The 26,964-nt window shown below is 47.3% G+C and overlaps 2 protein-coding genes across 2 annotated transcripts in view; one reads left to right on the plus strand and one right to left on the minus strand.

Moving 5' to 3' along the window:
- Positions 1–15,139, minus strand: part of LOC128424301 (GTPase IMAP family member 4-like) — a 110,852-nt gene extending 95,713 nt beyond the window's left edge. Inside the window, exon 1 of the mRNA XM_053410326.1 lies at positions 14,921–15,139. The gene's annotated coding sequence lies outside the window, so the exon portion shown is untranslated. The remainder of the gene's footprint in view (positions 1–14,920) is intronic.
- The window catches only part of LOC128398360 (GTPase IMAP family member 8-like), a 214,977-nt gene that overhangs the window by 88,253 nt on the left and 99,760 nt on the right, over positions 1–26,964 (plus strand). The window contains exon 4 of the mRNA XM_053359366.1: positions 20,401–20,592. Within this exon, the coding sequence (XP_053215341.1) occupies positions 20,401–20,592 (192 nt within the window). The remainder of the gene's footprint in view (positions 1–20,400; positions 20,593–26,964) is intronic.

A 26,964-nucleotide genomic window follows, 5' to 3' on the forward strand; every position in this document is an offset into this window, starting at 1 on the left:
GACCATATAACAAGGAAGAGACTGAAACAAGTTGAGGGAACAGTTATGGACCACAGGTATGAAATTTATGGCATGTAATGCCCTAAGAGAGAATTTAATGAAAATGATTTACAGGTGGTACATGACACCAGTCAAGCTTGCAAAAATTTATAATTTACCTGACAATAAATGTTGGAAATGTAATGAGACAGAAGGTACATTCTTTCACCTTTGGTGGACATGCCCAAGGATTAAGACATTCTGGGAGATGATCTATAATGAAATGAAAAAGGTATTTAAATATACCTTCCTGAAGAAACCAGAGGCCTTTCTCCTGGGTATGGTCGGCCAACTGGTGCCAAAGAAGGACAGAACTTTTTTTATGTATGCAACTACAGCAGCAAGAATACTCATCGCGAAGTATTGGAAGACACAAGATTTACCCACCCGGGAAGAATGGCAGATGAAGTTGATGGACTATATGGAACTGGCGGAAATGACTGGCAGAATCCAAGACCAGGGAGAAGAATCGGTGGAAGAAGACTGGAAAAAGTTTAAAGACTATTTACAGAAATACTGTAAAATCAGTGAATGTTAGAAAAATGTTGGAATGGAGTTATATGGCTTTAGTAGAAATGTTATAAGGAACTAAGTACAAATAGATTATTAATGTATTAAAGGGAAAAAAGAAGGTTAGAACATGTTAAGAAAAATTACAGGACAGAAAACAGAGGAAGATGGAAAGGAATTGCTGAAACAGTTAATTGAAGTGGAACACAAAAAGGGAGGTGTGAGGAGGTTGCTGAAACAAGTGAATGAAAGATAAGATATTGAAACTATTGGATGTGTTTTAAATTGTTTTTGTTTTGTTTTGTTAATTCAATGTTTTAGTGTTAGTCTCATGTAGTGTTTTTATTTTTGTATTGTATTGTATTGTTTTGTTTAATTCTTTTGCTTTCTTTTGTAGTCTCTAAACTGTTAATAAATATTATTTTTTTTAAAAATGAAACAAGTTGAGGGCTTCTCATCTCGAGGTAACTGAGAAAGTTCAGGAGATTAAAGTGACTCGTTTGGACGCAAGCAACAGCCCAGGCTGGGCAGTTCAGAGAAAATCTAGTACTGTATACTAATCTGCTGAACTAAAGAAGGTGTCCAAGATTTCCACAAGAGAAGCACACGAATGCAGGGGAGGCCTGGATCGAAAATTCCAAGAGGAAGGAGAGAGACATGGAGCCATCGCAAGATACAATTAATGTTTTGTCCGTGTGGAAAGTAGCAAACAGATCAGTAATAGAGAAGGAATGCAGACCTCTGCCTCTGTTTACACTAAGTGGGATAGAAACATCTTTTGTTTATGGAGAAAGAAGAAGAGGATGATATTCTCCAAAAGTCAGGTTTTGGCTCAAGGACTCGTTTTCTCAGCATCCCTGTTTCGGACACATCTCCCCCTTTGGGACCTCCTTGCGCTCCTTCATTGTGCCTCTGGGCAAAGGCCTGCATCAGTCACCATAAACCTGCCACCCGCATGGTTGACTTGCTCAGCCTGATAATATTATAAGAGAAGAATCTGAGGTGCATCTCTCAGTGTGCCTCCTGCTTGATAAGAAACCCTAAAAATTCTACTGCAAAATTAATGCTGGTGTCAGAGCACAGTGGTACCTCGGATTATAAACTTCGTTCTGGAGGTTCGTTCTTAACCCGAAATCGTTCTTAACCTGAGGTGCGCTTTTGCTAATGGGGTCTCCCGCGGCTGCTGTGCCGCAGGCAGGAGATTTCCGTTCTCATCCTGAAGCAAAGTTCTTAACCCGAGGTAAGTTCTTAACCCGAGGAATCAATGGTTCCTCTTCATCCTGGAGAAGAGTGACTAGTGGGGTGCCACAGGGTTCTGTCTTGGGCCCGGTCTTATTCAACATCTTTATCAATGACTTGGATGATGGACTCAAGGGCATCCTGATCAAATTTTCAGATGACACCAAACTGCGAGGGGTGGCTAACACCACAGAGGACAGGATCACACTTCAAAACGACCTTGACAGATTAGAGAACTGGGCCAAAACAAACAAGATGGAGACTTCCGGAGGCGGCGCCAACGGCAATGGCGGTCTCCTTCTGAGCAGGAGGAGAAGCTCCGTAGAAAGTGGGTCTGTTCCACTACGGCGAAGCGGGGACCCGATCTGAAATCGCAGGCAGAAAGAGCCTGCGAGCGTGGGACCCAGCAGGCACCTTTTGCGCCCCCCGTATTAGCGAGGGAGCCCCGTAAGGGGTTCCGGTGTGCAGCGGGAGCGGCGCGGTGCTACGGGTCGATTGCTGCGTCTATGGAGCGAAGCCGCGTAGCTGTTGCCGGAGAGCGCTGACCTTTTTCCTGTGAAATTCGGCTGTAAAGAGAACATCCGTGAGTAGGGGAATTTAAGAAACTCGGATTTGAAGAGCAAAAAATAAGTGAATTTGGGCTCCAAAGCGGAAAGGTGTAAACAGGAAGTCCGCCTTTCCGTTTTGTAAAAGATCAAAGCAAAGACCTTTTTACGCTATTACTTTAAAGTGGACTGTAAAATTTTAATTCCAAGCATCAAAAGAAAGAATTCCCCCATTAGAGGAGAGGGGGGAAGCTAAGAAAGTGACTGTATTTCTTCTGGGGATCTTCTGGGAATTTAATGGACTTTTTTTTTTTGACTCCCTGGGAACGGACTGTCAGACTAATGAGGACTGCTACATTTGAGCTCGCATTGACTATGGATACTGTAAATATTTAAGATCTAACTCTGCAAGGAGATACATTCAGAGTCTCCTTTGAACTGAATACTTAGTTTCAATTAAAGAGGGGACACGGAAAGTTATAAAAAGACTTTGTTATTTGGTTACTGAGAATCCAATGGTGGTTACTGTGTCCCCCTAGAGGACTACTGAAGACAGTATCTGACTGGGGGAATTTTCCACTGCTAACTTTGGGGACTTTCCATTGCAAGGCTTGACTGTGGGAACTGACCTTGACTGAAGATAAAGGGGAATGACTGACCAAAGAGCAACAAGATCTAAGGTCAAAGTGCAACAATCTACCTCAGTCTCCCAGCAACGCAGGGCATCTGTGCCTGGCCTCCCTGTGACTCAGGAGGAAGACTCAGGGCAAATTGAGCCAAAAGGAATGGCCTCAGAAGGGGAATTTACATCTGTGTTGAATAAAATCTATGAAAAATTGGAAGGCCTAAGTAAACAGGTCTCAGATCAGTCAGCTGAAATTAAAGGGAACACAGCTAGCATCAACTCAAATACTAAAGCTATAGAAAAACTGTTGGAGGAATCTGCGACTACTAGGAAAATAGCTGAGGAGGCAAAAGAAAAAGCTGTGGCTGTGGAGGAAGAAATTAAACCAATACGTAAACAGATTGGGGACCACCAGGCCTTATTGTCCATGGTCGAATTGAGAGAGAGGCAGACAAACCTGAGGATCAGGGCGGTGCCAGAACTTGAGAAAGATAATTTGAATGACTATCTTTCACAGGAATTTGAGAAATTTTGGAATTTGGAGCTGGATAAAGATTTTAAGATAGTGAGCGCCTTCAGACTTGGAAGAGGAGGGAGGAAAAACAGGGTGAGAGACTGTTTGGTGACCCTTCGTTCGAAAGAGGAACGAGACAAAATATTGGGTGCTCACTTCCAGAAGACCCTAGAGATTAATGAGTCCAGAGTGGAGATTTTTAAAGATATTCCGAAACATCTTTTGGATTTGAGAACTAACTACGGAGACTTGGTGGCCTTGCTGAGAAGGAATTCTATTGCTTTCAGATGGGAGTTCCCCCAGGGACTGTCCTTTACATTTAAAGGAAAAAAGTTCAGAATCAGATCAGTGGAAGATAAGGAAAAATTTCTGAGAGATTTTGAAGAAGATTTACAAAAGGAAGCGACAAAACAAACAAGATGAATTTTAACAGGGAGAAATGTAAAGTATTGCACTTGGGCAAAAAAAATGAGAGGCACAAATACAAGATGGGTGACACCTGGCTTGAGAGCAGTACATGTGAAAAGGATCTAGGAGTCTTGGTTGACCACAAACTTGACATGAGCCAACAGTGTGACGCGGCAGCTAAAAAAGCCAATGCAATTCTGGGCTGCATCAATAGGAGTATAGCATCTAGATCAAGGGAAGTAATAGTGCCACTGTATTCTGCTCTGGTCAGACCTCATCTGGAGTACTGTGTCCAGTTCTGGGCACCACAGTTCAAGAAGGACACTGACAAACTGGACCGTGTCCAGAGGAGGGCAACCAAAATGGTCAAAGGCCTGGAAACGATGCCTTATGAGGAACGGCTAAGGGAGCTGGGCATGTTTAGCCTGGAGAAGAGGAGGTTAAGGGGTGATATGATAGCCATGTTCAAATATATAAAAGGATGTCCCATAGAGGAGGGAGAAAGGTTGTTTTCTGCTGCTCCAGAGAAGCGGACACGGAGCAATGGATCCAAACTACAAGAAAGAAGATTCCACCTAAACATTAGGAAGAACTTCCTGACAGTAAGAGCTGTTTGACAGTGGAATTTGCTGCCAAGGAGTGTGGTGGAGTCTCCTTCTTTGGAGGTCTTTAAGCAGAGGCTTAACAACCATATGTCAGGAGTGCTCTGATGGTGTTTCCTGCTTGGCAGGGGGTTGGACTCGATGGCCCTTGTGGTCTCTTCCAACTCTATGATTCTATGATTCTGCTTCGGAGTTAGCAGAGTTTGTAACCCGAGGTACCACTGTACAGGGGTCTTTCCCACATTTTCCTGGAGTAAGTTCCACAGAACTTAATGGGGTTTCCCACCAGAGTAAATATCCTCACTACTACTCACAGACCCGGGTGGAAAAAAAGGCTAACTTTGCCCCCGAGAACAGACTTTTGAAGCCAATTTGTTCAACCATTGAAGAAATTCATTGTGGGAAACTGCCAGACCCTTAGAAAGGGTGACCATGTCAGCAGATTGCAGCCATTTTTGACAGAAAACCCCCCACTCCAGAGTTCTTTACAAATGCCCTTTGAAAGGTTCCCTGTGCGAAAACCCAAACTTTTCTGGGCCACCCCCTCTTGGTCCCATAAACCCATCTCCATTGCCCCCTAATCTACTGTATAAAAAAGTATTATTCAGAATAGCATTTTGCACAGCCCACTAAGCTAGGTAGTAACCCAGTAACATTTTGCAGGACAGCAACCATTGCACAATCAATCAGAACTATTTCGTTTAATTCACTCAACCATACTGGTGAACTTGATTCAGTGATACCAGCTTTTCAAAGCCATTTGACCTCCAGCGCCCCCTGCTGCCCCCTAGGCAATCCCACCGCCCCCCAACCCCCAAGCACGGGGTGGTACCTCCCAGTTTGGGGGCCACTGCCTGGCCGGCTCTGCCTGCAGGTTGGCAGGCTTAACTCTGTGAGGAGAGGCTCCTTCGCCTAAAAGTTTCACAGGACGGAAAGGGGAAAGAATGTTACAGCCATTTCGAGAGCCACAATTGTAGGGGGTGGGAGGAGGGGGCGGAAACAAAGCTGCGTTTTCCACATATCTAACAAGAGTCCAAATTAAAAGTGTTATGTACTAAGTTGAATAGGATCCAAACTGCAGCAGTCTGATTGGTCCTAGAACAATAGGATCCAAAAGGCAGCAGTCTGATTGGTCCTAGAACAATAGGATTCAGAATGCAGCAGTCTGATTGGTCCTAGAACAATGCAGCAGTATGATTGGTTGGCAGGAAACACCCAATCATGCTCCAGATAGAAGTGAATCCACAACCTGATTGGCTTACAGTAGAATTCCGGAATTAGCCAATCATGTGCAGCCCATTGTGTAAATAATGTATAGAAAGCAGATACTTAGAGGGGACTTTCATTCATTCCTCCTCACCACTATGAGCTGAATAAAGAGCATGAAATCACTTTGCGACTCTGAGTATATTTCACTGGCGACGAAGGTGGGATCCCGCTGAGCTGACTGCCACACACAGCACCGCAGCACCGCCACCTGCCGCACCGCTGCCTCGCACCGTGTATCCAGGCTTCAGCTCCGGGACACAAGGAACTCAGAATGGCAACCGACAGCAGCTTCTCGCCGTTCAACCCAGCATCTGGAGACTGGGAAGCGTACGCCTCCCGTTTCACCTTCCTCCTAGAAGCCAAAGGAGTCACCTAGGAAGAAGACTCCAAGAAGAGGGCAATATTCTTCAGCGTCTGCGGAGAGGAGACGTTTGAAATCGCCCGGGCTCTCCTTGCGCCTGAAGACGTTGCTACTGTTCCATACAAAACAATAATGGAACAGCTGAAGGGGCACTTTTCGCCACAGCCCTCAGTGGTGGCTCGTCGAAATGCCTTCTACGCAAAGTGGCAAGCCCCTGGGGAAACCATAACTGGGTTTGTGACCTCTCTCCGCCAAGCTGCCCGGTTCTGCAACTTCTCAGAGCTGGAGAACATGCTTCGTGACCGCCTCGTCGGTGGCCTGAAGGATGAGAAGCTGCAACGACGCCTCTACGCTAAGAAGAACCTAACGTTCCAGGTCGCTCTGGAGGAGGCCCTGGCAACGGAAGCTGCCAAGAGGTCGACACAAGAGGCACGGCCGAGCCAGCCGTCCCAACCGAGGGTCCACCACGAAGACCTCACCGACGACTCAGGATCCAACAGGGAGGAGGTGCACCGAGTACAGCAGCGCACTCAAGCAGCCCACATACCACAGCTGCCTCGACGAGAAGCAGGGAACTGCGCAAGCTGTGGAGAAAGTCATGAGAGGAGGACCTGCCGTTTCCGCAACGCAGAGTGCAGGCAGTGCAGAAAATTGGGACACATCGCCCGGGTGTGTCGGGCTCGGCCCACCCGATGCCAGGCATCAGATGACCAATCCAAGAGCCCCAGGTCCCGGGGCCCAACGCACCAAGGCAACTCAACGGAGCTCACGGACTTCCAGGTATACCAGTTGCCCCACCCCAACGTAGAGAAAATTTATGTAGAGGTACAGATAGAGGGGGCCCCATGCCGCATGGAGCTTGACACGGGTTCAACTCTATCCATAATCTCGGCAAGGACCTTAAGGAAACTGTGTCCTACTGGGGGTCCCAAACTCAGGCCGGCCCCATTCACCCTCCGGGACTTCCAGAAACGTAAGGTCCCCACAATGGGGGTGGGGACCTTCAGGGTGCAGTACCGAGGGCGGACGCGGCAACTGGACTTGCTTGTGGTCAAGGGCCCCTACATTAGCTTACTGGGATTGGCATGGTTTGGACCACTGGGGCTAGCCGTCACCGGGGTGAACCACACTACCTTACAAGTGGACGTGGATGCCATATGCAAGGAATTTCCGGGGGTTTTCGATGGGAAATTGGGACAGTATACGGGCCCCCCCATTGCTCTACAGCTTGACCCTGCAGTACGACCGGTCAGGCTCAAGGCCCGCCGGGTCCCGTTCACCCTGAAACCCCGTATAGACGAGGAATTGGACCAACTCGTGGAGCAAGGAGTGCTGGAGCCGGTGCCTAATGCCCCCTGGGAAACCCCAATCGTTACACACGTCAAGCCTAATGGTTCGGTCCGCATCTGTGCAGACTACAAATGTACCATAAACAAGGCCCTCACGGCCCATGCATACCCAGTGCCAGTGGTCAGCCATGTCCTTGCTACCCTGGCTGGGTCGAAAATTTTTGGCAAGCTGGACCTGGCCCAAGCATATCAACAGCTGCCAGTAGATGAGGCCACAACAGAGGCACAGACGATTGTGATGCACAGAGGAGCGTTCAGGGTAAAGCGGCTGCAATTCGGTGTCAGCGTGGCACCAGGCATATTCCAGAATCTAATGGACTCTCTCCTTAAAGGGATTCCCGGTGTCACCCCCTTCTTCGATGATGTGTTGATTGCCGGGCCCACACCAGAGGAGTCTGAGGACCGCCTCCGCACCGTTCTGCACCATTTCCAGACGGCAGGTCTCAAGGTGAAGCGGGAAAAATGTCTACTAGGAGTGCCTCAGATGGACTTTCTGGGATTTATGGTGGACGCAGAAGGGGTCCACCCGACTGGGGACAAGGTACGGGCCATTTGTGATGCCCCAGCGCCCAAGAACAAGACTGAACTTCAGGCCTTCTTGGGACTATTGAACTTTTACCATTCCTTCCTTCCCCACAAGGCAGCGGTAGCGGAGCCCCTACACAGACTCCTGGACAAGCGGGCCCCTTGGGTGTGGGGCCAGCGCCAGAAGGCCGCATTCCAGGCAGTCAAGGACTTGCTTGTCTCAAACTCGGTCTTGGCACACTTCGACGAGAGGCTGCCGGTGGTGCTAGCATGCGACGCCTCACCCTATGGCATTGGCGCTGTCCTGGGACACCAACTCCCGGATGGAAGAGAGGTACCGGTGGCATACTTTTCCCAGACACTCAACGCAACCGAGCGGAACTACTCCCAAATCGACAAGGAGGGTCTGGCAATCGTGAAGGGAGTAAAAAAATTCCATGATTTCTTGTAAGGGCGGCCCTTCACCGTGGTGACTGACCACAAGCCGTTGCTTGGCTTGTTTGCCCCCGAAAAGCAGACCCCCCAAGTGCTGTCTCCTCGCGTCCTCAGGTGGTCAATTTTCCTTGCCAGCTACCAGTATGCACTGATTCACCGCCCTGGGAAGGCGATGGGCCATGCAGACGCCCTCAGCAGGCTACCACTACCGGAAACAGGCCCCGACCCAGCACGTGCACAAGAGGCTATGAGCCTGGAGCTGCTTCCCGAGCGCCCCATTCAGGCACAAGAAGTTGCACACCATTCCAAGAAAGATAGGGTCATCTCCCGGGTCCTGGACTGGGTGTGGAGGGGATGGCCCAGCAGCAGCCCCGGGCCAGAATTCGCCGGCTACGCAACCCGCAAACATGAACTGTCGGCCCACAAGGGGTGCCTGTTATGGGGAAGCAGGGTCGTTGTTCCCCAGCCCCTCCGCAAAAGGGTCCTCACAGCCCTACATGAGACACACCCAGGGGTAGTAAGAATGAAGGCCCTTGCCAGGAGTTATGTGTGGTGGCCGGGGATCGACGGAGAGATAGAGGCCTGGGTCAAACACTGCCAGGCCTGCCAAGAATCCCGCCCAGATCCCCCAAGGGCCCCAGTCCAGTCCTGGGAGTCCGCCCGAGCACCATGGTCACGCCTGCATGTGGACTTCGCTGGCCCCTTTCAGGGGAAAACATTCTTCATAGTGGTGGACTCCTACACCAAATGGCTGGAAGTCGCACTGGTACCGTCCACTTCTACGTCCGCAGCCATCCGGGTACTACGCAGGCTGTTTGCAACCCACGGGCTCCCTGACACTCTCGTCTCAGACAACGGGACTGCATTTACGTCAGGAGAATTCCAAACCTTCACAGCGCAGAACGCTATCCGCCACATCCATTCGGTGCCATTCCACCCGGCCACCAATGGCCAAGCAGAACGCATGGTGCGGACCACCAAGGACACCCTTCGTCGCATGACGCAAGGGGATTGGGAGTACCGCCTTGCCACATTCCTTCTAGCACAGCACAGCACCCCCAGTTCAACGACTGGCCGGAGCCCCGCTGAACTACTAATGGGTCGGCGCCTTGCAATCAGATTGGACCGCCTTCACCCCGATAGAGCTCAGGATGAGGTAGTGGTGGGGGAAGGCAGGAACCCCCGGACCTTCGAGGCCCAGGACCCAGTGTACGCAAAGAATTTTGGGGCAGGCCCTGCATGGGTACCCGCCACAGTCACCAGGGTCACTGGCCCCGTGTCGTACGAGGTGCTAACAGATGGGGAGCAATGCTGGCGCCGCCACTGCGACCAGATACGGCGACGATTCCCGGGAGAAAACCAGGAGGAGGAGGACAGGTCAGAGGAGTCCCAAGGGAACAGTGGGGCAGTGAGGCCCATAGAGCAGCAGGGGCCAGCAGGAGAGGCAGAATCAGTAAATACAGAGAGGACCCGTGAGGCCGAAAGGACACCGGAACCAGAACCACGACTGAGCGAGCCGGTTGCGCCAGACCAAACAGCCCCATCACAGCCAGCATCCTTGGAACACGAGCCAGAACCTGAACCCCGGACCAGGGAACACCCCGGGCCGCAACGCACACGTAGGCCGCCGGCGTACCTTGAGGACTATGAATGCGACCTCCCGGGCAGGACTGGAACTTAGAGGGGAGGGGTGTTATGTACTGAGTTGAATAGGATCCAAACTGCAGCAGTCTGATTGGTCCTAGAACAATAGGATCCAAAAGGCAGCAGTCTGATTGGTCCTAGAACAATAGGATTCAGAATGCAGCAGTCTGATTGGTCCTAGAACAATGCAGCAGTATGATTGGTTGGCAGGAAACACCCAATCATGCTCCAGATAGAAGTGAATCCACAACCTGATTGGCTTACAGTAGAATTCCAGAATTAGCCAATCATGTGCAGCCCATTGTGTAAATAATGTATAGAAAGCAGATACTTAGAGGGGACTTTCATTCATTCCTCCTCACCACTATGAGCTGAATAAAGAGCATGAAATCACTTTGCGACTCTGAGTATATTTCAAAAAGGCAAACAGGAAAGACACAGAGCATCTCCAAAACAGACTGATCTGCTTCCCAAACCTGCAGACTCGGACCTTCAACTCTTGCAGCTGCCGCTCACGCCTCCCCAGCACCAAGCTGTGGGTCCGAGGGAAGTGTGGGGTTCCTCTGCCTCTCGGGTGCTTCTGCAAGCGCGGCGGAAGACACAATGGGGCGAGTAGAGTCGTCTCCGCTTGGCAATTCTCTTTTGGTGAATGAGAAACAAGTCAGAGAAACCTCCCTGACTTATCAGAAAGGGCTCATGGGCTGCTAGCCAGAAATATTTGGTGGCACTGCAGGGTGAGAGGGGGGCTGGATTCGCCCCTCTCCGTTTTATTCCCCTCTGAACCGAGTCCCTGGTCCACACGAGAGAGAGAGAGAGAGAGAGAGAGAGAGAGAGAGAGAGAGAGAGTTCTCTTTCTGCATTTGGGAACCCCAGACGTCGCCTTGCGCAGAGTTGGGCCATCGCTCCGTCTCGCGCAATGTCTCCTGCACTGACTGGCAGGCGCTTCCCAGGCCCAAGTCTCTCCCCCAGCCCCACCCGGAGAGGCCGGGGATCAAACCTCGGACCTTCTGCATGCAGTGCAGCTGAGCTGATTCTCCCTCATGGCGAAAGATTCCCTTGCTCTGAGTTTAAGTGCGGATGGGCTGGAGAGAACAGAGGAGGGAAGGGGGAGATTCCACTTTGACCGGCAAGCCGAGGTCTTGATCCCTGAATTCAGTGATTTGGGAAGAGATGCCAACGAAGGATTGATTTTTCAGAGGGACCCTTTCTCTTTCCTCTGTCTCTCCTTTCTCTATCCAGTTCAATGGAGAGATTTCTTTCTTGCAGGGAGAAGCTGTGTGCCGAAAAATCCCTGGTGTGGACCCGAAAAAAATCACAGGCAGGGAAGCCTGTGAACTGAAGGCTCGGCGGGCTCCATTTGCGCCCTCCTCCGCTGCAAAGGAGCCTTTTTAAAGGCTCCGGATCGGACCGGGGGTGAGGGGTGCGGAGCTGAGAGCTGTCTACGTCTCCGCGAAGTGAAGCCGCACAGCCAGGGTCGGAGAGCGCTGATTTCTTTACTGGATAATTGGACTTGAAAAACAACTACCCGTGAGTAGGATTTTGACATATATTCGGAAGAAAATTATTAAAGAATTCGGCCGAAACGGGAAAGGTAAAAACAGGAAGTCTGCCTTCCCGGACTGTAAACAGATCAAAAGCAAAGAGACTGTAAAGCTGTGACTAAGAAAGACGAGTTTTTGGAAGGATTAAAATCCAGCATTAAAAAGGAAAATTTCCCCACTGTTGGCAGGAACAGTGGGGAGACACTTGAAAGATATTTGCCCTGCAAGGAAAGGAAATTTTAAAATATATCTGCTGAATTTAAAACCTGGGAACGGACTGCCTATGACAGGGAAGCCGATTAGAGGGAACTGTCAAATGGAGAGTGGAAAAAAAGTTTGATTTAGCTCTGCAAAGGATACAGTGTGGATAAAATACTTTGGAAATGAAAGTAACCTTTTGGGACTGAAAACTTGATACTAAGATACTAAGATACTGGGACTTTATTAGAACTTTATTTGTTATAAAGTTGCAACAAGAAGTTGGACTTGTGACCCCTAGAGGTGACTATGTTGCAATGACATTCTAGACAACAAGTACTGCTGTGGGAAAATTTCTCCTTTCCCCCAAACAAATTCTCCAAGTATGTGACTGACCTTGGGAGTGTATGTGAGTGTTATGGCAGATGATAAAAAAACAGAGTTGACACAGGAAAAAACTACCAGGTCTGGTAGACACTACAAAGCTGACACTACAAGAAGGCCTTCAACAGGGGGTGTAGCGGGCACAGCAGGAGCTGTTGCCCCACAGGTAAAATTAAAGGTTATGTCAACTGATGAACTTTTGGCCCAAGCATTGGGTAAGATTGATGCATCTTTGGAGAAGTTGGCCAATAAGGTGGAAGAGACAAATAGACAAGTAGCTGAGGCTTCTGCAAAAATTGATGTGAACACCTCAAGTATTAATTTGAATACCTCAAGTATTAATGAACTAGGGAAAAAGGTGAACTCTAATACACAGTCTATTGAAAAACTACTGGAAGAATTGGCTTCAACTAGAAAACTGGCTGAAGAGGCCAAGGAAATTGCAACTGTTGTTCAGGAACAGATTCCACCGGTATATAAAAAGTTAGAAGAGCATGATTTGACACTGTCCATGATAGAACTTGAAAGAAAGGCGAGAAATTTAAGAATAAGAGGTGTGCCAGAAAGTGAGAAAGATAACTTGGCAGAATTTCTCACAAAAGAATTGTCACAATTTTGGCAGAAGGATCTGGGGGAGGAAGAATTTAAGATAGTGAGTGCATTCAGACTCGGCAGAAGACAAGGAAAGAACAAAGCAAGAGATTGTCTGATTACCTTAAAAACAAAGGAAGAAAGGGATAAAATATTGAACCTACATTATCAAAGAACCTTGGAAATCGAGGATACCTTTGTGGAAATCTTCAAAGACATACCTAAACACATTCTGGAGGTAAGGGCCTACTACAGAGACCTAGTTGCCTTGCTGAGAAAAAATAAAATAATCTTCAGGTGGGAATTCCCCCAAGGCCTATCTTTTAAATATAGAGGAAAGAAAATAAGAATAAGGACAGTAAACGATAAGGACAAGTTTTTGAAAGATCACGAAGAGGACCTACAGAAGGAAGTGGAATCTGGTGAGGACTTATTGGTGTCAGGAAAAGGACTCTTGGAGATAGCAAATTTGATATCTGGACGCTCCGGCTTAGGGAGAGACAAGCCACCGACAGAAGAAGAACAACAACTTGGTGCAGTAGGAGGGAAAACTAATTAACCAATCATGTCTCTGCAACTTCTAAGTTGGAATTGTAATGGACTGAACTCTCCTAGAAAGAGAAAGGAGATTTTTCACATATTAAAGAAAGAACATTTGGACTTGATTTGTTTACAAGAAACACATGTTACGAGGCTACACAGGAAAATACTTGCTAATAAAAGATTAGGGCAAGAATTTATCTCGTCTGATAAAGTTAAAAAGAGAGGAGTGGTGATCTACGCAAAAGAGAAACTTTCACCGAAATTTATTCTTAAAGATGAACAAGGAAGATATTTGGCTATTGAAATTCAGTTTCAAGGAGAAAAATTTTTGATTGTAGGTGTGTATGCACCAAATGAGGGGAAGTCGGAATTTTTCAAGAAGTTGCATGAGACTTTGATGGACTTTATGGACTATAATATAATTTTGATGGGGGACATGAATGGAGTTGTATCTACTAATATGGACAAGGCGCAAAAACAGGTAGTCACCAAAGATGGTAGACTACCAAAAACTTTCTTTGAAATGACTGATAATATGGATTTGATCGATATTTGGAGAACTAAGAACCCTTTGGAGAGAGAGGGAACATTTTTCTCTGAAGCCAAGATGACATGGACCAGAATTGACCAAATTTGGACTACTAGAAGAATGGCACCAAAGATAAAAAAAGTGGAGATCTGCCCTAAAACTTGCTCTGACCATAATGCTGTAAAGATGGAGATGAAGCTAACAACAACCAGCACCTTCAGATGGAGGATGAATGACACCTTATTTAGAGATGAAGAAGTATACAACAAGGCCCAAAAGACTTTAAAAGACTATTTTGAATTAAATTTGCCAACAAATGTGGAAAAAAGAGTAATCTGGGACGCAAGTAAAGCTGTGATGAGAGGGTTTTTGATACAACAGAATGCATTAAAAAAGAGAAGGCAAAATGAGAAAAAAGATAAAATTTTGGAGAAAATTAAAGAAGGTGAGAAAAAATTGAGAGCCAAGCCGAAGTCACAAGAGATTCTGAGAGAAATAAAGATTTATCAAACACAATATATGGAATTGATGAATCAGGAAATAGAATGGAAAATTAAACAAATGAGACAGAAGACATTTGAATCGGCGGACAAATGTGGGAAATTACTGGCTTGGCAACTGAAAAAAAGACAAAAATTAAATACAATTACAAACCTGGAAGTAGAAGGAAAAGACATAAGCAATCCAAATGAGATTAGAAATTGTTTTCAGAAGTATTTTAAGCAACTATATGCACAAGGGCCACAGAATGAAAGGGACATTGATGGACTTTTTCTTTGTCTTTTTGTACCAACCCCCCCCCGACAGCTCTAATTTTGGGATTTGTCAGTCTCCATGTCTGCAAATTGCAGGCAATTCTGCCGGGGGGGGGGCGGGGCGGGGGAGGACATGTTCTTTTAAAAATAAACTTTAAAACCCCTAGAAGCCAAAGTTTTGCTTCTGAGAGCTCTGACTCAGTCTCTAACAAAAGGTCAAACAAAGCAGACCTTGAGCATCTCTGAGGCAGGTTGAAATACAGGAGACTTAAAGTCAGACCTTGTGGCTGCTGCTCCCTCTCCCAAATACCAACCTGTGGTCCTTCTGAGGTGTGGGTCTTTCTCCGTGCGGATCTCCCTCCGTGTGGGTCTCCTCCTGCTGCTGCTGCTCTTGGGTGCTTCTCCAAGAACTGCAGGAGACCAAATGCAGCTCCTCTGAAATTATCCTCCCAGAGGGCAGTTTTGTCCTCTCCTGTAGCCAATAGAAACAGAAATGCAATTCTGGGAAGCTGTTTTGGCTTCTCAGAACATGATCTGGCTGCTAGCCAAGAAATGCTTTTTGGGGGGGGGGTGTGGAGCTCATGCCTGCCATCTCCATTTTATTCAGCTCAGAACAGAGTCGGCCATTGACAGAGAGGGAGAGAAGAAACTGCAGAGCAGAGGGACCATTGAACACGAGAGTCTTCTTCAAGCTCCAGAGGCGTCACAAAGAAGGTACCGTTGGCTTTCTTGTCTTAGGGGGCTCCTATTTGGGGACTTCCCTGGCTTTTTCCTGGCCCATATAGGACCAGTCTGGATAGTTAGACTTGGTGAAGACTTGACATTTTTATCCCCAAAAAAGTTTTTGATTGAGTTTCCACTGAAATGCGGCTGCATTTTAATGTTTTAATGTTGTGTTTTAATCTTGTTTTTTAAGCTGTATTTCAATCAATTGTTTTTATATTTGGTGTTAGCCACCCTGAGCCCGGTCTTGGCTGGGGAAGGCGGGGTATAATTATTATTATTATTATTAGGAACATCCAAAGCTCCTTTTGCAAGGAGATGTCACCTGGCTCAGCCATGCCCCACCTGGAGTTGCCAGCGGTTGAACCCAAGACCATCTCTATGCAAACCAGATGCTCAGCTGCTGAGCTGTGCCCCCTGCCCCAGTTCACATGGAGAAAAAAGGAAGCTGTTTTGTCCTGAACCAGACTGACTGGTGCATTTAGATTAGTATTGTCCACACTGACAGACAGTGGCTTCTCGAGGGCTTCTGAGTGGGGAGGTTCCGGGGAGGGGGGGCCTGAAATGGCGACATTCAGCAGCAGCAGAAGGAAGCAAGTGGGAGAGAGTCCGCTGGGTGAAGGGGGAGGCGCTGGAAGTGGTTGGCATCAGCCCCCTCCCCACTGAAAAGCAGCTGCCTTCAAGAGGTGGTCATCTCTGGAGGGTATTTTCATCAGGACTAGGCCCCAAGGAGCCTACAGACCATCATCCTGAGTGGCTGCAGCTGTTCAGGGCCCTCCCCAAACCAGCCCACCTGCCTGGGAGCTGCAGAAGGGAGGATACCCCAGGCCAGGCTGCCAGGGACCCCCAAGGCAGCAGCAGGTAAGGTGGGGGGAGGTGAGATGCAGCTCTGGGTGGAGGGAGGGAATATCCGGGTGCTTTTCCCACCAACCATCTGAGGAGTGGGGAGGGCGAAGCAAGTACACCCGCAGATGTAGAGGGTGGGAAGATTCTGGCAAGAGATTGTGAAGGACAAAGTGTTAGGCATGTTTATTTATTAATGCTTATACACCTGTTGGTGGTAAAAACCACACACCTTCAAAGCCGTTTCCAAAAAGATAGAACAATGAAATTATCAACAGGAAAAATTAGCAAACCTAATTTAGGACCAATGCATGTAAAAAATGTCATCAACTGCCTCCCTAGTAATTGAATCCCAAATCTGCAGGGGCAGAATATGGTGCTTTGAGGTTCTTTCAGGGTTGTGTTTCCATCATAAGCTTCCTCTGGTGATGGAGAGGAGTTTGGGCAAAGCAGGAGCTAATGAACTTCATTTTCTGGTTCTCTTCTGGCTCAGCAATCTGCCTGGACAATGGATGAATCGAGAGAGGAAGTTAGAGGTAAGTCTCTCCCTTCTCCTGACCCTCCTCTGAAAGAACCATGTGATGGGAATGGTGAAGGTTGGACCATTTGTGGGTCACAGTTGGAAGGGTGAGGTGACCCCAGGTGCTTAGGGGAATTGTTGCAGTGTATGGACCCTGGAAAGTGGCAATTCGGGGGGTGAATTCCCAGGCAAGAGGCAGGTCCACAAATCTGGAAATGAGCAGCCCACTCTCCCTTAAGGAACAAGACTTAGTGGTACTGCAGGAATAGTTGTTGACTTGGGTCTCCAAGGTATGAGTGTGGCCAGGGCAATATTGTTTTCACTCCTGACTGACTTGCCAGCTTAGGGTCTTTCTTGAGAATAAGAACCTGGGTGGTGTTTCTACAAGGTAATCTCTCAGTTGGGCTACTACAACGTGCCACGAAACTGACATCCCTGTGGCCGTGAAGAGGGTGGAGGAGGTCTTTGGTTCAGAGGCTACAAAGTACATGATCGTCTTGTTCACCCGCAAAGAAGACCTAGAGAAAGAAAGCCTAGAGGAGTAGGCTCTGTGTTGAAACTCTGTGTTCGAGAATGTTTGTTTGTTTGTTTTTTTGCTGTGAGGTTTCCCCACAACAACTGACTGTCTAAAGCTGAATCAAAGCAAATGCCATAGAATTATAGAATTGGAAGGGAGCCCCATCGCCATCTAGTCCAACCCCCTGCAATGCAGGAATCTCTGCTCAAGCATCCATGACAGACGGCCATCCAACCTCTGCTTAAAAACCTCCAAGGATGGAGAGCCCCTCACCTCCCAAGGGAGACCGTTCCACTGTCAAGCATCTCTTGCCCTCAGAAAGTTCTTCCTGCTATTTAGTTGGAAACTCCTTCCTTGTAACATGTAATGTCAATTCAGGTTTTCCAAGGATTGACATTTGCTCTGATTCAGCTTTAAAGAGCAGGTTTTCTTAGGAAAACCAAGACCAGGTCATTGGACACAGAGCTGCAACCTGAGGACTGTGCCTGGGAAGCATGGAGGAAAGGGAAGTGTGATTGATATGAACGTTCCTTATTCCTTCCCAACAGAGCCTGGGAACCTGAGTCTCTCCCACAAGGATTCCGAACTGCGGGTAGTCCTTGTTGGGAAGCCTGGTGGAGGGAGAAGTGCCACAGGAAACACCCTTCTGGGGGAGGAGAAGACCTTTGAGTCCAAACTCTCTCTGAAGCCAGTGACCCAGACATGCAGCAGAGAGGTCCAAGCAGAGAGGTGGAAGGGGAAACAAGTGGTCGTCATTGACACTCCAGACATTTTTGATGCTCGTCCTCAAACAGAGCATGATATTCTGGAAGTCCAGAAGTGCCTCTCTCTCTGTGAGCAAGGTCCCCACGCCCTGGTGTTTGTGACGCAGGCCGGTCGTTTCACCGAGGAAGACATTGTGGCCGCCAAGAGGGTGGAGGAGGTCTTTGGCCCAGAGGCCACAAAGTACATGATCGTCTTGTTCACCCGCAAAGAAGACCTAGAGTCAGAAAGCCTACAGGCGTACATAGGACAGTCTGGAAACACAGCCCTACAGGATTTGGTGAGGAAGTGCAACAACCGTTGCTGCGCTTTCAACAACAAAGGGACGGGAGAGGAAAGGGCCAGCCAGGCGGAAGAGCTGCTGGTGAAAATCGAGCAGATGATGATAGACAACCAGAACAAGCCTTTCCTTGAGCTGTTTCCAAGAGGATCGACAAGGAGCGCAGCTGAAATGAAACCAGAGGAAGAGGCAATGGACACAGATGAAGGAGGACTAAATGAATTCCCTGAAGGTAGAATCAAATTATGATTCTGGAGCAGTTATAGATTTCCCTGAGCTGAGTTTCCCAAGGTAGCCCTTCCTTAAAGAGATCCAACAAATACCTGTGTTTCTTCTTTGTTCAAGTAAGAGCTCAAAGGGGAGCAGAATTCTGCACCTAGAAGGGGGTGGCTCTGTACCCCGCTAACAAGAGTTTGCTTGCTTTATGCAATTCAGCACATGAGACCTATGCAGGCATTTGATTCACACATGCAAACCACGTGCCCAGCAACCCAATGGTTGGAAATTCTGGGTCATTGGGGCTCCTGGTTGTGGGGTGGCTTCTAATTGTGTTTGCCTGAATGTGCTTAGAATCCCCGTCAGACCCTGTTTCATAATGTCCAGAGTGGAGTCAGTGCTAGCCAGGACATAGGCAGGTGGACATCTGTGTTCTTTCTCCTGGCTACATGTGGGAGAATCTCTTAAATTTTGACTTCTCTCTGCTTCTCACTTTCCCCCCAAATTAAGCACAGCTCTCCACATTTCATTTTTTTTTTGTTTTTTATAAAATTTTTATTGGTTTTTTAACACATATTAATAGACAATACAAGACAATACAAAAACAAACAAACATATAAACACGTATAATTTCTTCACATTTTTTCTTAAACCTTCTTTCATCGACTTCCCCATACCTCCCTTTTCTGCATCCCTGTTTTAAATCTTTCCAGCAACCCCCAATTTCAACTTATAACACTTTTTTTCCTTTAAATCCTTTTTCTCATATCCAATTGTTTGTCCCTGCAATTCTATTTTACATGACCCAAGACATTTTAACACTCATTAATTTTGCATCAGTTCTTAAGATAAACTTTAAATTTCTTCCAATCTTCTTCCACCGTCTCTCTCCCTTGGTCACGGATTCTGCCAGTCATCTCCGCCAGTCCCATGTAGTCAATCACCTTGGTCTGCCATTCTTCCAGTGTGGGTAGTTCTTGTGTCTTCCAGTACTTTGCTAAAAGTACTCTTGCTGCTGTTGTAGCATACATAAAAAACGTCCTATCTTTCTTTGAGACCAATTGGCCCACCATGCCCAGGAGAAAGGCCTCTGGTTTCTTCACGAATGTGCATTTAAGCACCTTTTTCATTTCATTATAAATCATTTCCCAGAAGACCTTGATCCTTGGGCACGTCCACCAAAGGTGGTAAAAGGTACCTTCAGTTTCCTTACATTTCCAACATTTATTATTGGGCATGTGGTAAATTTTTGCAAGCTTGACTGGGGTCATGTACCACCTATAGATCATTTTCATAATGTTCTCTCTTAAGGCATTACATGCCGTAAACTTTATACCGGTGGTCCATAACTGTTCCCAGTCAGCAAACATAATGTCATGGCCAATATCTTGTGCCCATTTAATCATAGCTGATTTAACCGTCTCATCCTGTGTATTCCATTTCAGCAGCAAGTTATACATTCTTGACAGATTTTTAGTACTGGGTTCCAAAAGCTCTGTTTCTAATTTTGACCTCTCCACCTGGAAGCCAATTTTCCTGTCCTGTTTAAAAACTTCATTTATCTGGTAGTAATGTAGCCAGTCTCTTACTTTAGATTTCAACTTCTCATAACTCTGCAATTTCACTTTTCCCTCCTCATGTTCTATAATTTCCCAATACTTCGGCCATTTGGATTCCATATTAAGTTTTTTCACTTCCTTAGCTTCCATTGGTGACAACCACCTAGGGGTTTTGTTTTCTAACAAATCTTTATACCGAATCCAGACATTGTATAATGCTTTCCTGACAATATGGTTTTTAAGCTCTCCACATTTCAACATATACTCTAGTATATGCATTTTTGTACACCTTACTTGGCTGGAAAACTGCACTAATAAATTCAGAGAAATGTGGATTTCAATGGATGGTTGTTTTGCTTTGAATATTGTTTCAGAAAATTTGAATTGGATCACCAGGGGAAGAGACTCCACAACCATGTCCACACCACTGGGAAGGCCTGGCCACACCACATCACTGGGGCACCCTGAGCCTCCCCAACCAACAGGACAGGAAGAAAGGAACCCTCTGCCAATCCCAGGAGGATCTGGGGCGACCGATGGAGGGAGAAGTGCTCCAAGGAACCCAGGTCAGTGTGGACTTGAAAGCCCTGGATAACACCTTAAATGGGGACCAGAAAGCCCTGAATGTTGTTTCAGTTGACACTGAGAGATTATCTACACTGATATTTTACCCACCACATTCCAGGCACACATCCATGATTTGAAACTCTGTGTTCGAGAATGTTTGTTTGTTTGTTTGTTTTGCTGTGAGGTTTCCCCACAACAACTGACTGTCTAAAGCTGAATCAAAGCAAATGCCATAGAATTATAGAATTGGAAGGGAGCCCCATCGCCATCTAGTCCAACCCCCTGCAATGCAGGAATCTCAGCTCAAGCATCCATGACAGACGGCCATCCAACCTCTGCTTAAAAACCTCCAAGGATGGAGAGCCCCTCACCTCCCAAGGGAGACCGTTCCACTGTCAAGCATCTCTTGCCCTCAGAAAGTTCTTCCTGCTATTTAGTTGGAAACTCCTTCCTTGTAACATGTAATGTCAATTCAGGTTTTCCAAGGATTGACATTTGCTCTGATTCAGCTTTAAAGAGCAGGTTTTCTTGGGAAAATCAAGACCAGGTCATTGGACACAGAGCTGCAACCTGAGGACTGTGCCTGGGAAGCATGGAGGAAAGGGAAGTGTGATTGATATGAACGTTCCTTATTCCTTCCCAACAGAGCCTGGGAACCTGAGTCTCTCCCACAAGGATTCCGAACTGCGGGTAGTCCTTGTTGGGAAGCCTGGTGGAGGGAGAAGTGCCACAGGAAACACCCTTCTGGGGGAGGAGAAGACCTTTGAGTCCAAACTCTCTCTGAAGCCAGTGACCCAGACATGCAGCAGAGAGGTCCAAGCAGAGAGGTGGAAGGGGAAACAAGTGGTCGTCATTGACACTCCAGACATTTTTGATGCTCGTCCTCAAACAGAGCATGATATTCTGGAAGTCCAGAAGTGCCTCTCTCTCTGTGAGCAAGGTCCCCACGCCCTGGTGTTTGTGACGCAGGCCGGTCGTTTCACCGAGGAAGACATTGTGGCCGCCAAGAGGGTGGAGGAGGTCTTTGGCCCAGAGGCCACAAAGTACATGATCGTCTTGTTCACCCGTAAAGAAGACCTAGAGTCAGAAAGCCTACAGGCGTACATAGGACAGTCTGGAAACACAGCCCTACAGGATTTGGTGAGGAAGTGCAACAACCGTTGCTGCGCTTTCAACAACAAAGGGACGGGAGAGGAAAGGGCCAGCCAGGCAGAAGAGCTGCTGTCTGTGATTGAGAAGGTGGTTCAGGAGAACGGGGACCAGCCGTATCTCAAGCCGCGTCCAATGGAGACGTCACTGAGGTCAGATGGAAGGAAACCTGGGGAGACTTCAAAACAAACAGCAGCAGGGGACCAGTGGAGGATGAAATGAATGCTGGAGAAATCCCCAAAGGGCAGCAGAAGAAGAAATCAAAGAAGGTAGGGTGCAGAGAATAAGAATGGGGCCCCTGTCTTTTCCATTTGCTGATGACTTACATGGTAGCCAAATTCAGACTTGGAAAAGGAGGATGGAACAGGGGGGTTTTCAGTTGCTCCAGAGGGTAAGAGCTGAACAAGCAGCTCAAAAGTAAAATGAAAAATGAAAGCATTAGGAAGAACTTTATGTTCCTGGGGAAGAATTTATTAATTTAATGCATTTATATCCCACCTTTTTTTCCAAGTTCAAGGTGGCACACGTGGTTCTCCCCCCTCATTTAACCCCCCCAAATGCTATTTCATTAGAGGTTTTTAAGCAGAGGCGGGGGGGAGGGCTCCCTATCGAGAGACCGCAGAAGTGTTGGGCTAGATGACGTTTGAGGTTCCTTCCATGAGCTTAAGGAGGGAAAGGTAAATTCTTGCTTATTTAAGAACTCCCCCCTCCTCCTCCCCTTGACATCTTTCCCCCTTTCTCTTGACTCCACACCAATCACTTACAGTTTGTTTCCAACAGGCATTTAGTTCCCTTTGTTCGTAGTTTGTTCCAGAATCCGGAGAAGCTTCCAAAGAAGGCAAAAGAGGAGCAGGAAGATCTCATCCTCCAATGTAGACGGAAGCAGTATCATCAATAAACACAGCAGGATAATCTGCGTTCTCCCATCATTATTGCACATCCTCCGTGTGGCACTATTTCACGACCTTCATTCCCCCTTCCCTTCACAACCTCCTTAAGCCTAAACCGGGTTTAACATTTTGGATCCATGGAATTCTGTGGCTTATCCACACTTCCCCTTGTTTTGCTGCCTCTCCACAGGAAACCCTCTCCTTGGCACTCAGTTGGAGCAAACGTCAATCGTCTTTCCCAGGAATTGATGTTTGCTCTGATTTAGAGCAGAAGAGGGGGTGTTCCATTGGAGAGGAGTGTGAAAAGGGGGGAAACCACTCAGACTGGTGTTTTCTAGGGACGGGATTGAGGAAGGGTGGACAAGCCAGTGTGCGGTAAATAAATCAAGAATCCTATTTTTAAGTCATCCATGTTGGTGGCCATCACTATAAGCTTATTGTTCATGTGTTGAATTAGATATATATGGGGGCACCAACATCTTTTAAATGCTTGGAGCCTCTAAAACCTTCTCAGGCCCCGGCAGTGGGCATGGGGAGTTCAGTGGCTGTGTGTGTGCAACAGGGGAAGGTGTCAAGGGCACAATTGTGCCCCTGGAAAACACACTGGCAGCTGCTGGTCTATGAGGCCAGGCTCCAAGGCAGCTGGAACATCCTTTTCTTCCCTTTCTGAGATCACTTAGCTCCTTCTACCTCAGCAGCAGACACCTGGTATCCGCTGCACACCTGATGCTTCTCATTTCCATTTGGGCAGATTTCCTTTCCCCCTCCCCTCTCAATAAGTTGACATGACTCCTACTTTCTCCTGCTTCCTCTCATTGGTAACAAACACACAGCGGGGGCGGGGGGGAGTGAGTGTCTTCTGCACCCTCCTTTTGAGTCAGCAGAACCATCCGCTTCTAAGACTTGCCCTTTGGAAACAAAACAAACTCTTCCAATGTTTTATTTATTGTAAAAAGGAAGGTTTGTGCTACTTTGCAACCACTTGGAAATTACCCCAGGGGCTGAGGGGTGAACTGAAGTCGGGTCTTTCAGTAAGACGTCCATGCTCACTTTGGGGGGGGGTTGGGGAAACGGCCCCTTTCCAGGCATGAGCTGCCCACCCACAATGCATTTTGTGTGTGCCACAACAGGGCTGGATTGAGGTTTGATGAGGCCCTCAGCTCCTGAAGGTAATGGGGCCCTTTATATGTCCAGCTGTCCTTTGTCAACAACAAATTGTCACTGTTTTTGTGTTTAATATATGCTATATGGTAATTTATGGACCTCATAGGTATCTAAAGCCATTTGCACATAACAAAATATGTGTTTTTTAAAAGTAATTGTTGAACTGAAATACAATTAAGAAGTATATTAATATTGAAATAATTATTAAGCTCTAACTTAAAATGATTTATTCATAACGAACTTAATAATGCAAACACATTGGCATTTGGCAATAACAAAAGTTCCTTTAGAAACACAATTTACAAAGACTCATCATAAAGTCTCCAGAAACTTGCTATAACATGAAATAAAAATAGGTGTAAATATATGATGCAAACTACTAATAATTATAAATAGCAGAATGTAAGCACCCTATATATAGAAAGGAGCAAAGCAGGGATATTGAGGGAGCAGGCTAGCAGGCGGGGCCCATGACTTACATCATAGGAGCCGACACAACACAAAACGCGGTTGCTGTATGTAGGTTTTATTTTGTTTTTTATCTTATATTTCGGAAATGTACATCCAGGGGTTTTTTCCCTTTAATTCCCCCCCCCCCCGAGCTATGGCTTGTTGAGCTTATACCTCAATCCGGCACTGTGCCAGAATCTCTCAGCCTTGAAGGTGAATGGATGCGGAGCTCAGCGTCCCACGATCGCGCCTCCTTTTGTTCCAAAACGCCCTTCAGGAGGGCGGGGAGAGCAGAGGGTTCCTGGAAGCTCAGCTGAGCGCGCTGCCGTGGCGCGCATCTCCCTCCTGATTCCTTGGCCAGAGGCGAGACCCGGGGAGACCGGCGTGGGGAGCGCCTTGCGCTGTCCCCGTTCAGCTTGCAAGAGGGAAGGGGGATCGGGGCCCATGGGCGATGCCAAGTCCATCCGTCCGAGGTCCCTCCTCCTAGCACGAAGCCTGCTCAGGGCAGCAGGAGTCCTCACGCCCAGCCCGCGCTGTCCTCTTGCGCGAGTCTCCCCGTGTGATGCGCGAGGACCGGGAGACAAAGCGGGGATGGTTGGGCCTGGAGAGGCCCTGCAATGGCAGAAAATTTTGTTGTTTGTTTAGTCGTTTAGTCGTGTCCGACTCTTCGTGACCCCCTGGACCAGAGCAGGCCAGGCACTCCTGTCTTCCACTGCCTCCCACAGTTTGGTCAAACTCATGCTGGTAGCTTCAAGAACACTGTCCAACCATCTCATCCTCTGTCGCCCCCTTCTCCTTGTGCCCTCCATCTTTCCCAGCATCAGGGTCTTTTCCAGGGAGTCTTCTCTTCTCATGAGGTGGCCAAAGTATTGGAGCCTCAGCTTCACGATCTGTCCTTCCAGTGAGCACTCAGGGCTGATTTCCTTAAGAATGGATACGTTTGATCTTCTTGCAGTCCATGGGACTCTCAAGAGTCTCCTCCAGCACCAGAATTGAAAAGCATCAATTCTTCGGCGATCAGCTTTCTTTATGGTCCAGCTTTCACTTCCATACATCACTACTGGGAAAACCATAGCTTTTACTATATGGACCTTTGTTGGCAAGGTGATGTCTCTGCTTTTTAATATGCTGTCTAGGTTTGACATTGCTTTTCTCCCAAGAAGCAGGTGTCTTTTAATTTCGTGGCTGCTGTCACCATCTGCAGTGATCATGGAGCCCAAGAAAGTAAAATCTTTCACTGCCTCCATTTCTTCCCCTTCTATTTGCCAGGAGGTGATGGGCCCAGTGGCCATCTTCTTCGTTTTTTTGATGTTGAGCTTCAGACCATATTTTGCGCTCTCCTCTTTCACCCTCATTAAAAAGTTCTTTAATTCCTCCTCACTTTCTGCCATCAAGGTTGTGTCATCTGCATATCTGACATTGCTGTTATTTCTTCCGGCAATCTTAATTTCCAGCTAGGGATTCATCCAGCCCAGCCTTTCACATAATGAATTGCTGCAGCTAGAGAAGGCCTTTTGCACTCTGCACCTGCTCAGAGATGCTCCCTCCAGCTGGGCAACATCTCATCCTGCTCACAGAATCATAGAATTGTCAAATCGCAAAGTTAGAAGGGACCCTGAGGGTCAGCTGGTCCAACCCCATTCAAGGCAGGAATCTCAACTAAAGCATCCATAACCGATGGCCACCCAACCTCTTTTTGCTGCTGCATCTCACTATTGAGTCACGTTAAGCTTGGAGTCCACCAAGACCCCCTAGATTCTTCTCACATGTACTACTGGCAAGCCAGGTTGTCCCCCATCCTTATTTTCTTACAGCTCCATCCATTGAATGGCAGCAGCTCTCAGATCAAGCATTTTCTCCCTGTTAGTATAGTCTAAATAATAGAATAAAGCATGAAGAAAGACAAGAAGAGAATGAAATTTTGAAAAACCATTGAGTGCATGGTTTCAATTGTTGTATAATGATGCTTATCAATGTAACATAGAGTTAAAGTCGGAGTGATTATCTACTTAGGACGTAGCTAGAAATATAGATACATAAAAAGAATGCAAATTTGTCACGACATCTTTCTGTTTGTGCACTTAACGAAGGTAGATTTCCAGGGGGCACTGAGTTGTTGGTTTTCTGAAAAGGGGGCACTAGGTCAAATAAGCTTGGGAACCTCTGATCTAGTCCAACCCCCTGCTATGCAGGACTCTCATCTAAAGCATCCATGACAGGTGGCTACCTAACCAGTGTTCGAAACTCCCGTCGTTCTAGGCGCATTTTGTGACAGGGAATTTCATTGGCGCAAGCAGTTTCTGAGCTCTGGGCGCAGTACTGCAGAGTGGAAGGAAAGTAGGACATTTTTCTGCCTCCCCACTTCCAGCTATTCTCTGAAGAGTATATAGATAAATAGAGAATGGTCTCAGATGTAGAAGAAGATGTTTGTGGACTCCACAGAGGGGAGGAGGGAGGTCGGAGAATTCAGAGAATATTTCATTATTGTATTCTAAGTTTGAATGTCAAATCATAAAGGTAAAATTAATTTGAAAAAATATTTTAAAAAGAAAGAAAAGGGACAGGGAAGAAGGGAGGACTCCCCCCTTACGTGTAACGGATCCCCCGGGGATCCAATGAAAGAATGTGGTTGGTCAAGGAAGAATCGGAACTGTGTATTGTCCTTCTTGGCAAGGCCGGGGTGGGGAAAAGTGCCACAGGGAACACCCTCCTTGGACG

Source organism: Podarcis raffonei, chromosome 12 (genome assembly GCF_027172205.1).
Source record: "Podarcis raffonei isolate rPodRaf1 chromosome 12, rPodRaf1.pri, whole genome shotgun sequence".
Lineage (NCBI taxonomy): Eukaryota > Metazoa > Chordata > Lepidosauria > Squamata > Lacertidae > Podarcis > Podarcis raffonei.